At 47.9% G+C, this 16,903-nt stretch overlaps 1 protein-coding gene across 1 annotated transcript in view; it reads right to left on the bottom strand.

Moving 5' to 3' along the window:
• Positions 1-16,903, bottom strand: part of DSCAML1 (DS cell adhesion molecule like 1) — a 314,658-nt gene that overhangs the window by 28,847 nt on the left and 268,908 nt on the right. Inside the window, exons 14-17 of the mRNA XM_032472451.1 lie at positions 16,369-16,497; positions 8,729-8,896; positions 7,469-7,539; positions 2,421-2,661 (exon numbers count right to left, since the gene is read on the bottom strand). Coding sequence (XP_032328342.1) covers positions 2,421-2,661; positions 7,469-7,539; positions 8,729-8,896; positions 16,369-16,497 — 609 coding nt within the window. The remainder of the gene's footprint in view (positions 1-2,420; positions 2,662-7,468; positions 7,540-8,728; positions 8,897-16,368; positions 16,498-16,903) is intronic.

The following is a 16,903-nucleotide window of genomic DNA, read 5'->3' as shown; positions in this document are numbered from 1 at the left end:
CAGACTTGGCATGTTCCTGGTCCTGGGTAAATGCTGGGGAAAGAAGGTGATGAGCTCCGGGAATAAGCCCCTGGGATGCACCTGCAGGCACCAGGGAGACCCTCTGCTGAACATAACAGAACCTAGAAGACCAAGCCCTGGAGGGATCTGCAACTGATGCACTTATCTGATGGCTGCCAGCCCTCTGTGGCACCTGAGCACGGGTCCGAACCAAGGCCTGGCTCTAGGGACCCTTGTGTCCTTGTGCCAAGCTGAAGGGAAGGAAAGAGGATCTCAAACAACCCCAGGGAAGGGGAGAAGAGGTGCTGCAGACACCTTTAGGACTTCGGGGGTCGTTGCATCTTTATCCCTTGTGCCTGCACCTGAACACACCAAAATGCCTCAGGTGATGGGAAAAGACTCTCAGAGACCAACTTGGGTTGTCCGCCCCACTTTTAAGCCTCTCAGTCTGAGAGCTACCTCTGAGCTTAACCTAAGTCCCACCCCTGGGGGTGGCCCTGCTGCAGCTCGCCCTTTCCGAGACGACAGTGGTGGCACCAGGCCCTAAGGAGCCACCCTGGCCAGGGACAACTTTGGTGGCACTTCCACTGGCTTCTGAGGAGCTGGGGGCAAATGGAAAGGCCAAGTCTGCTTCGCTGTGAGTGGGAGAAAGGAGGCACAGGCTGGATGGAAGGTAATTAGATACTGTTGCCCCACAAGAGGCAACTCTAATTTTTACGAGCATTTAACTGATAATACATCATCCTAACGATCCTCTTTGAGAATGATTATTGTTTCATATTACTTAGGTGTAAAAATATAAGCACCATGTAATTAGGGACCCAGTGTCATAAACTAATACAGATCGCCCGTTTGAACAAAATGAAGGTAATATAATTATGGAAAAGACACTATTGCTAAAGCAGGGGCCCTTGAATACCCCAAGAGGAGTGCTAATATTGCCAGGAAATGATCAGGATCTGACAGGCTAACGAGGGCCTTAATTAAGTATGAAAAACTGCTGAGCAAATGCTGCTGGAAACTTTCTTCCCCCTTCTCCTCCTTTGTTTGGAAAATGACTCCATGGCCCATGCTGATCTCTCCCTGTTGGTGATTCCAGGCCCTGCCTCCGCCTCCTCCCCTCACAGCCCCCAAAGCAAGGGAGGTGGGGCCCTGATGGAGGCCAAAGGCAGGCCTGGCCTGGCTGTTTCCTGGGACGGCCCTGGTGGGTGGAGTTCAGTGTTTGGTCAGGCATGCTGGTGTGGGCTCAGAGCAGCTACTCGCCCTGGACGTGACTTCCCCGAGCATCCTGCATCCGTGTCACTTGGTCCTGCATCCAGCCTTGCTCCCAAGCAAGAGGGTAACCACGTGGTGAGGTAGAAAGTATGGGATTCAGGGTCAGGCCTGGATTTTTGACCTGACCTGGAAGAAGTTCACTAGATGGGCAATTCTGGGCAGGTTCTTAATCTCTGTGAGCTTTGGCTCCTGTTAGGGTAATGAGCTGGCCGTTAGTGTCATGGTTCTCACAAGTGCTCCCTGCACCGGCAGCATCAGCATCACCGGGGAATTTATTAGAAATGCACATTTTTGGCCCTCACACCAGAACTGCTGAAGTAGAACTCTGGAGGAGGGCTCAGCAAACTGTTTACAGTCCTCTGCTGTGTGCTCAGGTTTGAGAACCACTGTGTCAGGGCACTGTCTGGGATTGGTACTGCTGGTACTAAGAGGTAACAAGCTGATCTTCCTCAATCCAGCCAGGCTGGTGGCCAGCATCATGGAGGGGAGGAGGCTGATGGTGAGGGTGTGGGATGGTGGAGGGGGCAGGGGAGCTGACAGCAGTGTAACTCTGGGACTTCTCTGTATCTCCCTGCATCCTACGCAACTTTTTGTGATCTTTCTTTTCCCCAGGGCCCCAGTGCTCTGGAGCTACTGAAGTCTGCTCCTTCTCAAAGCCTACCTCGTGCCCCCAGAACAATTAAATGGCAATCTTTGAGGATGAAGCCAGGCGTTTCCAACCTGGAGGCTGTAAGGGAGGAAAAACAGGACCCGGCGTACAGACGAAAGGGCTTGGGGATAGAGATGAGTGAGAAGCCAGAAGGAGGGAGGAGGAAAAAGAAGAGGAAAAAGCATAGATGGAGAGTGAGACAGGTGCACAGACAGGCCAATAGGTCAAAAGAGACTGATGGGCAGAGCATCAGCAAGTGATGGTTAGAGAGCCATCCAACAGATGGAGAGGCCTGGAGTGCTAAATGGACCAAGCATCCCTTGAGGAGCCAGTGCGCGAGAGGAGATGAAGGGATCTGAAGGGAACCAGGGAGCCTGCGTGGACAACAGGACCACAGTGGGGCCCAGGAACAGGGAAGGGCCCCAAGCCTTCCCTGGTAACCCTGCTCTGCCCACATCTGAGATCTGTACCCACTGCCCTCTACTGGTGCCCTCACCATCCTCCAGGGTGGTGGCATTGATCTCGCTGGATGAGGGCCCCGTGCCAGCCCGATTGAAGGCCTGGACCACCACCCCATATTGGGCGAACTTCTTGAGGTTGTCCAGGGTGTAAACCTCACTGTCCCCGGTGGCTTTCATCTCCACGATGCTGTACTGCCCGTTGCTGCCAGGGCTGTTCTCTCTGTAGCCGATCTGGTAGCCCCGGATGACTCCATTCTGCAGCTCCTTCTTGGGTGCCTTGGGTGGGGAGGAGACAAAGACACAGCGATATTCTGAGATGATGCTCTTAAAACCAAAGTCATAACAGCTGCACCAAACTACATTCCCACCAGCAGTGCAGGAGGGCTCCCTTTCCTCCACAGCCTCTCCAGCATTTACTGTTTGTGGACTTTTGAATGATGGCCATTCTGACCAGTGTGAGATGATACCTGACTGTAGTTTTGATTTGCATTTCTCTGATAACTAGCGATGTTGACCATTTTTTCATGTGCCTATTGGCCATTTGTATGTCTTCATTGGAGATTGCTTGTTTAGGTCTTCTGCCCATTTTTGGATTGGGTTGTTTGTTTTTTTCTTATTAAGTTGTATGAGCTGTTTATATATTCTGGAGATCAAGCCCTTGTCAGTCTCATCTTTTGCAAATATTTTCTCCCATTCCGTAGGTTGTCTTTTTGTTTTACATATGGTTTCCTTTGCTGTGCAGAAGCTTGTAAGTTTAATTAGGTCCCATTCATTTGTACTTGCTTTTATTTTTATTGGGTAGATGACCCTAGGAGAACATAGCTAAGATTTACGTCAAATGTTTTGCCTATGCTTTCTTCTAAGAGGTTTATAGTGTCTTATGTTTAAGTCTTTAAGTTATTTTGAGTTTATTTTTGTGTATAGTGTGAGGGAGTATACTAACTTCGTTGATTTACATGCAGCTATCCAGTTTTCCCAACACCATTTGCTGAAGAGACTGTCTTCACTCCATTGTATAATCCAGCAATCCCACTCCTGGGCATACATCCAGAGGGAACTTTAACTCAAAAAGATACACCCACCCCAATGTTCATAGCAGCACTATTTACAATAGCCAAGACATGGAAACAACCTCTATGTCCATCAACAGATGACTAGATAAAGAACTTGTGGTTTATTTATACAATGGAATAACACTCAGCCATAAAAAAGAATAAAATAATGCCATTTGCAGCAACATGGATGGACCTGGAGATTGTCATTCTAAGTGAAGTAAGCCAGAAAGAGAAAAATACCACAAGATATCACTTATATGTGGAATCTAAAAAAAAAGACAAATGAACTTATTTACAAAACAGAAACAGAGTCACAGACATAGAAAACAAACTTATGGTTACTAGAGGGGAAGTGGGTAGGAAGGGATAAATTGTGAGTTTGAGATTTGCAGATACTACCTACCATATATAAAATAGATAAACAACAAGTTTATACTGTATAGCACAGGGAACTATATTCAATATCTTGTAGTATCCTATAATGAAAAAGAATATATGTGTGTATATATATATATATGTGTGTGTGTGTGTGTGTATATATATATATATATATATATATGACTAACTATCATGCTGTACACCAGAAATTGACACAACATTGTAAACTGGCTATACTTTAATAATAATAATAATAATAATAATAATAAAATAATTAAATAATAATAATTTAAAAAGTCAGATCATGCCACTCCTTTGCTCCTGCACCTTCAAGGGCTCCCATCTCACTCAGAGTCAAGGCCAAAGTCATTACAATGGCTGCAGAGCCCTATATGATCTGCCCCCTGCCCCCATTGCCTCCTTGACCCATCTCCTCCCCACCATGTTTCCTATGTCCAGCACACACCTCTCTGTGGTTCACACCAGGCACATTTCCATGCAGGGGAACACTCTTTCCTTGGGTATCCACATGGCTTGCCTCATCACCTCTGTGGTGTCCTTGCTGAAATGCCTCCTTCTTAGTGAGGCCTTCCTTGAGCTCTTTAGGGAAGATTGCTCCCTGCCCTCTGCCTAGTACTCCTTACATTGCTTCCTGGTTTTCTTTTTCTCCACAGCAGTAGCGCCTTCTGATAGTCTGTTTATTTCACTTGTGTCTTTGACTATCTGTCCCCATGGGGATATAAGTGCCATGAGGATGAGGAGTGTTGTCTGTTTTTGTTTCCTGCTGTGTTCTCAGCATCTAGAATGGTGCCTGGCATGTAGCAGGCCCTCAGTACGTATTTACTGAATGAATGACTCATTGAATAGATGAATGAATGAATGAATAGGGATATCATTTGGCCTCGGTTTGGGGGCCTGGGAGAAATGCAACAGTACAGTAGACAAAATGTAACCAGATTGGAGAAGGAGGTAAGCAACTGGCTTTTTTAAGAAGAGAGAGTCCCAAGACACCACTTCACACCCACTAGGATGGCTATTATCAAAAAACGAAAAGTAACAAGTGTTGGCAAGGATGTGAGAAATCGGAACCCCTGTGCATCACTGGTGGGAACGTAAAATGGTGCAGCCACTGTGGAAAGCAGTTTGACAGTTCCTCACAAAGTTAAGCGTAGAACTACCCTATGCTCCAGCAATTCCATCTTTGGTATATACCCCAGAAGAATTGAAAGCAGGGACTCAGACACATATTGGTACACCCATGTTCACAGCAGCATTAGTCACAGTAGCCAAAGGTGGAAGCAACCCATATGTGCATAGACAGATGAATGAATAAACAGAACACAGTATATACATACAGTGGAATATTATTCAGCCTTAAAAAGGAATGGAATCCTGATACAGGCTATAGCCTAGATGAATCTCGAAAATGCTATGCCAAATAAGTCAGACACAAAAGGACAAATACTGTATGATGCTTCTCTGAGGTACCTAGAACATGCAAATTTAGAGAGACAGAAAGTAGAAGAGAAGTTACCGGAGGCTTGGGGTGGGTTGGTCGGGAGTTAGTGTTTAATGGGCACAGAGTTTCTGTTTGGGATCATGAAGAAGCTCTGGAGATGGATAGTGGTGATGGGTGCTCAATGCTGGGTACTTAATGCTACTGAACTGTACACATGAACACGGTTACAATGATCAGTTTTAAGTAAACAAAATCATGTGTATATTTTACCACAAGTTAAAAAAAAAAAGAGTTATTGAGTTTGGTGTAGGTCCAGCCCCTCTGGGAGTTGGATTACCCTAGAACATCCTGGCCAATGGCTAAGGCGTGTGTTGAGGACTGAGGTCTGAAGCTTGCTCCTGGATGGAGGGACAGGAGATGGATAAGGACACACAGGTGAGAAGAGGGCGTCTCTGAGCTCTGCCTGGGCTGGCCAGAATGAAGGGCTGATCTCGGTCAGCCAGGCGAATGGAGAAAACTCCACTGACATCAGTCTGGGGGCTTGGAAACATGCTCTCACCCCCAGCTTGAGCCCTGATATACAACCAGACACACACATAGAGAGGAAACACCAACAAGTAAACACTCACTGACACAGACATTCTCATACATGATCACGCACGCGCACACACACACACACAGGATCCTGATATATCCCCTCATATCCAGAACCATGAACACACACATCCAGACCCACCAAAGCAAACATCCCAATCCACAAATACCCACAGCCAGAAACACTTAGACCCACAAATAGAAACCAGCTCCTTTAATGAGGGGACTTGCCCATCTACATACTGAGAGAGAGCACACACCCCAGTGCATATAAAAACAGCTTGAATCAGGGTTTTAAAGAAAATGAAGTTAATTTAAAAGCCCACCTTTTATTGTACTAAAAAATAGTGCGATCAAAAACAATTAAGTTAGTAAAACAGCAGTTTTTTTTTAAATTGAATGAATGTTTTAAATGAATTGCATTTTTAAGCTCACTGTTAACTCAATAAAAGGAAGTTTTTAATTTAACATAATTGTTTTGAACTCACTAAATAGGTGTGTGTGTATTTAATTGACTTGACTTTTTGTTAATGTCTGAATAATGTTTCTCTCTGCACTTGGGCAGTCCTGTTTGCTAGCTTGTAAGTGGGCGAATTTCTGAATGTGAGTCTGGGATCTGCCCACTCACACGTTCACACAGACATCTGTTATAGATACAAACATGTCTTCAACATGCCCGTCTTCACGCTGACACAGACTTTCAGATTACATATGCACTTCCATATCGAAACACACTGATATACACATCGTTACACAATGACACACATGTCTGGATACCCAGAGTCACCTGCACCATGATATAAACCTGTAATATGCAGGATACACACAGGCTCACACTACCTTCATTCATATCAACACACACTGGCAGAGGCCTTGGACAGGCATTCAGGCCCACCCTGCTACATACACATAGATATTTACATATTCATATAAATCTTGACAGATCTTCCCTCCCTCCCTCCCCCATCCCTCCTCTCTCCCCCTCTCCTTTCTTCCCTCTCTCTCTCTCCTATATTGCTCCCCCCCCCAACAACAGGCATACTCAGGATTTAAATCAATCTTAACAATATTTCTCTGAAGCATTAAGAATCAATAGGGCTGATTGCAAATTTATGTCATAAAGCAGTGGTGATCCATCTCACGGAAAGAGTCTTAAAATGAAGTGACTTATCTTTCAAGTGAATCTTTATTTTTCATTAATCTGTTTCTTGGTGTTTAAAAAAAAAATCCCCTGAGAAGTCAGCCCAAAATTTATGGACGGGCTGGTTCATTCTGAAGTTCTAACTTTCTAATCAATTTTATTTTTCATTATGAGACTTTGGAGAAATAAATCTGATTCTAAATTTTTATCGACCTCCAGGTTGGAGCTTTGTAGCCAAATGTCTCAGTGTTTTACAAACTTATCCATCCCCACCCTCCACCTCCAGGCTTCTTGGAGTATTTGTAGGAAATGCATCCAGAACTAGGATGCAGACAAGACTTGGGGACTGGTCTCCAGGCTTCATTCCCAGTTTTGGAGGAAAGCCCTGGAGTCCAGATCTGAATCTGGAGGGAAGTATGGCTCTACGTATCTACTAGGAAGGCTGACCTCACTTACCTTCCAGGTCACCTGGATGCTCTGTGAGGTCACTGGCTGCAAGGTTACATCCATGGGGGGCCCATCAGGAGCTGGGGCGGGGTGGGGAGAAACAACATTACAAGTCAAGTCTTGGAAGAAAAGAGTCCTATGTTCTTGTTCCTATCTTTGAGCTGGAGGACTGCTGGGGAGAAAGGAAACGCTTGTCTACAGAAGCAGAGAATCTTTGTTTGAGACCCCCCTGAAACAATCATGGGGTTTAAATTTCCTCTTCATTCTCCAGAATTTGCTGAAAATATAGCAATGACCATGAGATACTGCTCCACATCCAGCAGGCTGGCAAAAATTTTTTAAAGTTTGTTAGTGCAACACGTGAACAGGGATATGAAATGGCAGGAACACTCACACACTGATCATGAAAGAGAAAGTGGGTACAACACTTTGGGAAACATTTTAGTTTTTTTTTTTTTTTTGGTTGAAGGCAGAAGTATGTCCATCTGATGACTCTAATTCCACAACTGCTTATATCCCCTGGGGGAAGTGAAAATGCACACGAGATACAGCTGTGCCAATGACATGAAATTCACAAAAATGTGTCGATCAAAACAAGGAAGACGCAAGAAAACTTATGCAGTATGACTTTATGCATACCTCTGTGGGAAAATAGGCAACACTAAACTGTATGGTTGATGTGTACATACATTGTGGTGATAGTATGAAAAAGAAAAGCAAGAAAGTTGAGAAACTGGTTATTTCAGGGAGGGCGATGGGATTGTGATTGAGAAGGGGCATAAGGAGAACCTCTGGTAAGTGACAGTGACCATTGACTATACTAATTGTTGCTTTATTATTATTTATAAAATGGCACATATATGTTATTGTGCTTTTTTGCATTAATTTATATTTTGCAATGACAGGGGAGTAAATACAGCAATCTTGCTTAAACTTTCAGGAATACTCCAGGACAAAAGTCACAGAGAATAACCCAGGGCACTAGTACCCCCATCCTTAGCAGATCTAGCATATTTGTCCTATCCAGACAGGCTGGGGCCAGAGGAGTTGGGTAGGACCACGGACAGCTCCTGAAAGCATCCTATCTAGAACCTCATCCGGAAAAGATTAGACCCAAGAGCCTAGAGGCAGACACTAACAAACACCTTGGAATCTACCCCCTCTCCTCTTTTAATTGTAAGCCTACTGCCAGTGGACAGGGTGGGTGTGGGCCCCAGATGTCTCTGATCCCTGAGCCCATGGGTAAGGGTGGCAGGGCAAGGTGCTCACCAGCCTCTTCAGTGCTGATGGTGAGCTCCTTGCTTGGTTCACTGCGACCAATCTTGTTGAAGGAGTACATGCGGATGCTGTACACGGATGCTGGGTGCAAGTCCACGATGTTGGCCTGGTTGATGGTCGGGGAGATGTTGCGTGTGGATTGCTTGAAGTCCCACGAATCTGGAGAGAGGACACCCATTACTAAACACAGCCAGGCAAACTCCAGAACCCCTCCCCAGCCTCGCCTCAGCACATTCCAGTCTCAACACTGATGCCCAGGAGAGGTCCAGCTCATGCAGACTGCAGCAAGAGGGCACAGACCTCAGCAAGCTCACAGAGTGTGCAAGGGTTCTATTCCATGAAGCTCAAGGGACCAAGGGCTGCCTGAGGATGTGAGCAGCAAATGCACTGGCTGGAGACTCAGGAAGCTTGACCTTTCTCTGTTCTCGGCTGGCTGGTGAGCTCAAACCTCAGATGGGGTTGGACAAGATATTTCCCAAGGTCCCTTCCAAGATCCCCATTTGCTTGCTATTCTGAGGGTCTGATTGGCAAGTGCCTTTGTTCCTTGTTTCTCATACTACGTCAGTGACATGTTGTAAATGTAAGACACTCCATCCTCCCAGGATCCCAGTGCCAAGGAGGAAGCCAAGTCTTCTCCCCCTTTCTCCTCCTCTCTATGTATGCTTCTGTATTTCCTTTCCCTGTGCATTTGTGTGCTGGTGGTCTTGAGTGTGGCTCGGGCTGTCAGGAGGACAAACCTAGTGCCAGAGTCCCTAGCCCAAACCCTACCCTGTCTCATCAGCAAGAGAATGGTCTCTGAGTTTTTAGAGTCAGAAGCCAGCAAAGGGATGAGCACGTTCCCAATTCATCCAGGGGAACTGGCAGCCCATTCCAGGGCTAATGTTTAGCAAAATTATAGAATGGGATAAATACCACTCAGGGATACTGTGAAAGCAAACACTCTAGATCTCCAGAGGAATCCAGTCATTCATTCAATATATTTTTGCTGTGTGCCTACCAGGGGATTCCAGAGAGAAATGGGAAGGGGTTGCACTTACAGCAATGCCTCAGCTAGGACTTTCTGAACTCAGAATTCATAACCAGATTACGTTATTGGCACTTCACTTTGAAAAGAAAAAAAAAAAAAAAAAGCAAAGCCCCAGGAAACTAGCTGATAGTGGGGCTTAAAAATCTTCCCAGGGCACATCCTGATGTCACTATTCAGTCTAATTTTCCATGTCTTTTAAATCCACAGCAGAGGATCCTGAAAATTCTCAGTAGGAAAGATTAAATTGTATTCACTACCGTTTAATCCCTAAGTCATGGAGGGAGGCTAGCACATTCTAGAAAGAGTTTTAGGAAGACTTTTTTTTTTTTTTTTAAGCTAATGCCTGATAAATCAGGAGAATTGGCTCACCCGAAGAGACTGCCCCATCCTCCCAGGTTCTGGTTAATTGAGGTCCTGACGTTTTTCAAAACACCACTTTCAGCCGCACAGACTTGGCATCTGTGAAGGGCATTGGCCCAGCTCCCCATCTGTAGTTTTGCATTTAATTCTTTGGTTTCATGAGCCAAAGTCACAAACAGCAGAATGTGGATGCTCAGAAAAACATTATTTTCTCATTCTTTTTAAAACACCCTAACTGCCCAAGAGTCACTGTGGCTGGCAGGTTAAGCCAGAACTGCCAATATGCAGGCTCCTACCTGCTGTGGGCACCGCTTTGGTTTGGGAGGAAATGGGCTAGTGATGCAGAGGCAGGTGCTCACTTCTCTCTGCGGCATCCTGGGAGGTGCCAGCTCACACAACATACTTGATTTGCCCATGTTTATAGGAGAGGGACAGTGATCATAAGTCAGTGCATTCATTTTTGATGAGTGCAGGCAGGGGGAGGAGACCCATATGATGTGTCTGAAAACAGAGGGGCTAAAAAAAAAGAGGCACTAATATTTACAAGCACCTGTGATGTGCCAGGCGCAGTGCTGGTCACTGTTTACTCCTCACAGCTTCGCCTGACATCAGCACCGTATCTCCACGGTGTAGATGATGCCCACGTCATCAGGCCCAACCTTTCAGCTGGCCTTTCAGGTCTGTTCAACACTTAGACCGCTCCCTTCCTGAAATACTCTTCTCTTGGGCTTCCTAATAAAACACTCTCTAGATTTTCCTTATCTCTTTGGTCACTTCTTCTCTGTTTGCTTTGCAGGTGCCTCTTCTTACCTTACCATTAATAATTCGAATTCTTCAAGGCTCCATCCTAGGCTCTCCTCTCTCTCCCTACACTTTCCCCACCCGTGGCTCCTATTTCCATCTACACACAGAAAACGCACAGATGCATATCTAGCCTGATCTCTCCTTTGAACTCCAGACCCTAACAGCCAGCTGTTTGCTTGATGTCTCCTCTTGGTTGTTTCAAAGCACCTCACACTCAACACGTCCAAGACAGGAGTCTTGACCGTACACCCTGTAAACCTGTCACCTTCCTAGGTTCCCTGTCTCAGGAAATGGCACCACCATCCATCATGTTGTGCCAAGCCTTCGGTGTTCTTCTTGACTTTTCACTCTCTCCCCCTCCCTATCAAGTCCTATAGCTTTTCGAGTTCCATGTGTGTCTTGAATCTCTCCACTTCTCTTCATCTCCAGCCCTACCCCAGGCCAAGTCACTGTCATCTCTCATGTAGACAAGAGAAATAACACCCTAACTAGCCAGCCTCCCAGAATCCAGTGTGCCCCCTACCACCTGCCCTCCACACTCAGCCATCATTCATTCTATAAATATGATTGAGTACCTCTTGCAGGCCAAACACTCTTGGCATTGACAGTGATCACCCCAAACACAAACCTTGTACTGACATCCTCTTGAACAAAACTCTTCAATGGTTCTTTGCTCTTGGGATAAGAAGAAAAATTTTTAACCTGACTTGGGTTAAGATCTGTCCCCTGCCACTCTTCTCTGAACTCTACAGCATTTAGAGCCCCTCTTCATTACACAGTAACTTCTTTTGATGCCACACTGTTTCCATGGCAACTGCCCAAGGAGACACTAAGTTCCTTGAAGGCAGGAACCATGTCTAAAACCTTGCCCATCTCCCCCAGTTGGCATGTGATGGGTGCTTAAAACCCACCAACTGTTTTAGATTAGAGCCACTTTGTTGTCCTGGACTCTGGACTGACAGTTCCTCTGCATTCTGTAGACAGAATAAATACCCTTTGCCTTCCCCTCCCTTGTTTCATTCAGCTGCCAATCATAGGAAGGTTGGGGGATATCTCAGAAAGTGGCCCCCCTTTTTTCTGCTTTTGCCAGTCGATTGCAGGTGGATTTGACCTTGTGTTCCCAAATCAGCTTTGATGTTGGCACAAAACAGCTCCCTCGCCCCACCCCCCCAGCCTCCCAGGCTGATGCATCACAGTCAGATCTGGAGGGCTCTAGCTGATTTCCCAACTTGATCACTGCCATCTCTCTGACCTGAATAGCTGAAATTAGGGGCCCTATTTTCTTCGCCTTCCTTTTCAGCTCTCAGAGTACTGAGCTGGCTTTGGCGAATATTGTCTCTTTTAATATTCCCTTTCATATGAGCCTGGCTTACCCAGATTAACATATTTCATTAAGGGCTCTCTCTCCCTTTCTTCATCAAAGGGCTTATGATGCAAAATATTCTTCTTAAAAAATAAGGAAGTGGCTGGGGAGATGTCAGTGCCTTCTACTCTGTGGGCTGCTTGCTGTGAGGGGACCTGGGGCCTTCGGTTTTTTGGGAGACACGTTCATGGTGGAGGGGGAGCAGCTTGGACAAAAGCCACATCTGGAGCATTCAGCTGCCTGCGCTTGGGAAACAAATCCATTCTGCATCTCTGATTTCCTCCCTGCATCACAGCTCTGAGCCCAACATGGCAATCTCTCCACAGCACTGAGAAGAGGTTCCCTGGGTCACAGCCCCACTCCAGCTCACACAGAATGCCACACCATGCCATGCCACACCAGGCTGGCTCACCCCACGGTGGCTGACGGCTCGCACCACGAGGTTGCCTTCTGGCCTTGAAAGGCCATCCTCAAAGAACCCATCCCTGCTCCTTGCTTGGGGAACAGGGGCGAAATGTGGCATCTGCATTTTTAAATCTGCACAGCGCCATCTGATAGATTTGTGTGGACGGTGCTATTTATCATTCAGCATTCATGTATTATTACTCTGCTGCCTGGGGCCAGGAGAAGTCAGCGTGAGTGGGATGGCTTAGAAAGGGCAGACTTAGTAATTTCCCTTGGAAAATTAACACGATGAGCAACATGGCAGAAAGCTTGGCAAAGGCACAGTTGTGACAAAGAAGGGGGTCAGGACTAGGCGGTCCAGATCCAGGATGAGTTTGGTCTGTGGCAGGAGGAGGAGGGGAAGGGAGAGTAAAGGCACAGGATGGAGCTCCTTGGAGGGTGAGGCTGTGCCAGGCTCTGTGCTGGGCATGCCCACATAAGTTACCACATTCACGTAATCCTTGCAACTATCCTGAATTATGTCTTATCATCTCCATTTAATAGGTTGAGATGTCCAAAGACCTTAAGTAGCTTGCTGAAGATCACACAGCTCTGACACTTGGTCAACCCAAGTCTTCTGCTTTGAGAATTGTTCCACTATTCCATGTGCAGGTGGAAGATCTACTTAGACACACACAGACACAGACACAGACACACAGACACACACACACGCACGTGTGCGTGCGCACACATGCCCCTCCTTCCTTTGAGTCAGCCATCCGTTCCCTAGGATACCTTTTTCAGTTCTCATGTAATTCAGTCTGTGGTGTATTACACATGATCGGATATTGCTTTGTAATGGTTCTGAAAGTATGTGCGTAGGTGCACATGTGCACACCTGGGTATGCACATGCCTGTGTACACAATGTATGGTCTTACTCCAACTGCATTGTAAGCTCCAAGGGCAACGCTGTCTCCTCTTTTTCTTTCCCTACCACATGGCTGGTGCATGATTCTGCAAAAAAAATTACTGACACTCATTACATGTTGCTGACTGACAGATACATTATTTCAGCCTACAAGTCCCACAGGACTATAAATTGCCACATGAGGTACTTGAGTTAGAAGGAGGAGAGGAACTTACATTTATTAAAGGTTTAATGTAGCTCTGTGCTAGGTGCTTTCTCTTTAATCCTTAAAACAATCCCACCAGGTAGGCATTACTGTTCCCATCTCACAGATGAGGAAGCTCTGCTGTGTTCACAGCCTCCGCCCGTCTCCAGTGATAATTCACTCTGGTTCTGATGGAAACTAAATGCCAGAATAGACGCCCATCTGAGTGGAATGGTCTGGAGGAGTCCCACCCAAAGGCAGGAGAAAGGACCAACTGGCTTCTCTGTGCTCTTGATCCTGTGACTTACATCTTTTATAGGTGCAAAGCCCTTGTGGGTGGGAGAGTCTGAGGCTGAATTTTCATCACCCTCCCCTCCACCCTGCCCACCCCTCCTAGCACCCCGGCTCTGGCTCTGGGGTGGGGCATGGCAGTTCTTCATCTTTCAGGAGAGCCCGAGGGGGCTGGGAGAAGACATGGTTGAGCTCTGAAAATAGCATCTTTCCTGCTCACCTCCCCTTCTGCCCTGCTCTCCAGATATGTGATGTTCTCAGCTTCGCCTTGCTGAGCAGTGCCCCAGGAAAAGTTTCCACACATTAGAGGGTGGTCAGTGGAGGGGAAGGGTGGATAACAGGGCAGCATGGGGGAAGAGGGCAGGGAGGCAGTTACAAGGAGCAGTGGGAGAGGGGCATGAGTGACAGCCAGGCATCCACTCCCTACCCCCGACAGGAGCAGAGTCCTGCCAGTCTTATCAGCCTGGCAGGGAGACGTTGGCCTGCGTACAGACCCCTCCTTTCTCATCTGGCTCCTGGAAGTCCTGAGGTGTGAGATGGACACAGCTGGGCTCCTCTCCTCTCCGTGCCCTCTGTCTCCACCGAGGTTGGCTGCTGCTCATCACCTGTCCCAGCTGCGGGGCTGTGGGCAGCCCGCTCACTTGCTCACCTCCTGTATACCCCTCCTCCCCGTTGACGCCAGCTGAATCTTTCCAAGGTGCCATGTAGCCTAAGTCTCTCTCTGGGACCTCAGACATTGTAAGTGGCTTTCAATGACCCTCCCAACAAAGTAAAAGCTCAGCCCTCAGGCCCCCTCCCAACCTGGAGTCCTGAGCACTTTTTAATCTAATTGCCCTGGAACTGGACTGTGAACGCTCTGCTAGACATGCTGCTGCCTGGAGCACAGGGCTCCTTGCTAGGGCTGCCCCTTCCCCCTGCCCTGAATCTAAGCCGATTACCTTTCAACCTTCTCCCAGCTCAATGCAATGTCGACAGGGACCAAAGAGGTGCTTCCCTGATGACCCCTCCTTCTCTCTGCAGCCTTCGTCCTGCACTGAGGGTGACCTCCTGAGTGGCTGGCTACAAGTGGACTTTTCTCCCCAACCAGACTGTAAACTTCTGAGGGCAGGGCTCCTCCCTGTAAAAATCCGTATCAAGGGTGATGAACGCAGTGCCCTGGACAGAGTAGGAACACAGCTCTGAGCTTTGCTGTGGATTCCGGGCTGGGTGCTGGGAAAGCAGCAGGGACTAGGACTCGGTCGAGCTAGAGGAGAGGACAGCCAGCTGGCCAATGACCATGTACTGTACTATGGAAGAAAGGAAGGGTCTGGAAGGCTTCTGAGGAAAACAAAACCTTGGATCAATGGTAAGACCTGAAAGATGCATTGGAGTTGGTGGGGGGAGGGGGGCTGGAGAGGGTTGAGTTCTCCAGACTTTTCTTCTGTGTTTTATTTTAAAATTACTTTGAAAAGCTTATATGGGCTTATGGTCTTGAATTCTGAAGGTAGGAAAGAATTCAGAGGGGAAATATGTTTCTCATTCCCTCACTCCTGGTGGCAGCCACCCAGATGCCCTCTCAGGGGCAGCCCTCTGTCACCTGTTCCTCATGTACCGTCTAGAGACAGTCACACAGACACAAGCATGATTGCCTATGGTTCTTTTTTGGCTTGGTCCACTCCAGGCCTCTTAATCCCTCTGAGGCTCCCTCCTTGCCATTCCTGCCACCTGACTGTGGGTCCCTGGGTCTCATTGTTTACTCTGCTCCACAGTGCTTTATGGTGGCGAGCAGCCTCACAGACGCTAGTTAGGGTCCCAAGGGAGGGGTCTGGTAGGGCTTCTAAGAGGAAGAAGCTAGATCTAAGCTTTTCCAGGGATTACCAACCCCAAGTGACCCACTCTTGGCAAGAACCAGCTCTCTGACCTTCAAGCATCCCCATTATCCCAAACCAGGAGTGCCTAGATGACCCAGTTAAACCTGTGATGTCTGTGGCCCCACAGATACAGCCCATAGTCCCTGGCTCAGGGCCTTTAAATTGCTTTTAATCAGACCACCCTGTGGACCTGCCCACGCATAGTCCTGAGAAAAAGGGGCTGATACTCCCTCCCCATCAGCTGGGGGTCCCTCCATCTGCCCTCGGGTTCCTAGCCAGGCCAATTCCCTCCGTTTGGAAGACACAGGAGCTTCTGCACTGGTAGATGTCAGTGTGTCCGCCTTAGATGGGCAGCCCTGCGGCCCAGGGGCTGTCCCCCCAGAGGGGCATGTTCGGGCACGCGGTGCCAGGGGCCACAGCGGGCCCGCCCCTCACCCACCTGATTTGTTCTTGTATTCAATGTCAAAGCCCGTGATGATGCTGTTCCCGTCGAATCGCTGGGTCCAGCGCAGGTTCATACTCCGGGCCTTCACCTCCCGGATCTCCAGCTCTGGGGGGTCGGGGGGCTCTGAGATGTGGCAGGGGAAGGGGGCAGCAGTGAGGATGGCAGCAGAAAGCTTGGCCTCCTGCTGACCCCCACAAAGGACCAGGGACCTCCCCTGGGGGTATTGGTGTCACCTGTGGTCTACCCAAGGGCCCTGGAACCCCGGAGTTCACGCAAGGCAGGATGGGGATGGGGGTGGGGGTGGGAGCCAGTCAGCAGGGCTCAGAGGCAGAGGGGGGCCTGCTTGGTTCCTGCTCTATTCCCGTCTCTTCCTTGGCCCCTTTCCACCTCAGAGCTGCTTTCCCCCATGCAGAATTCCCAACTTTTCCCAGCTTGACTTTCCCTTCCCACACCTCCTCTGGGGCCTGGCCCCACAAACCCAGGCCCCCCACTGGTGGGAGCAGCAGTGTGCTCTACAGGGACCACAGCC

Source organism: Camelus ferus, chromosome 33 (genome assembly GCF_009834535.1).
Source record: "Camelus ferus isolate YT-003-E chromosome 33, BCGSAC_Cfer_1.0, whole genome shotgun sequence".
NCBI classification, from domain to species: Eukaryota; Metazoa; Chordata; class Mammalia; order Artiodactyla; family Camelidae; genus Camelus; species Camelus ferus.
The sequence above is the reverse complement of the archived record's forward strand: the minus strand, read 5'-3'. Positions and strand labels throughout refer to the sequence as shown.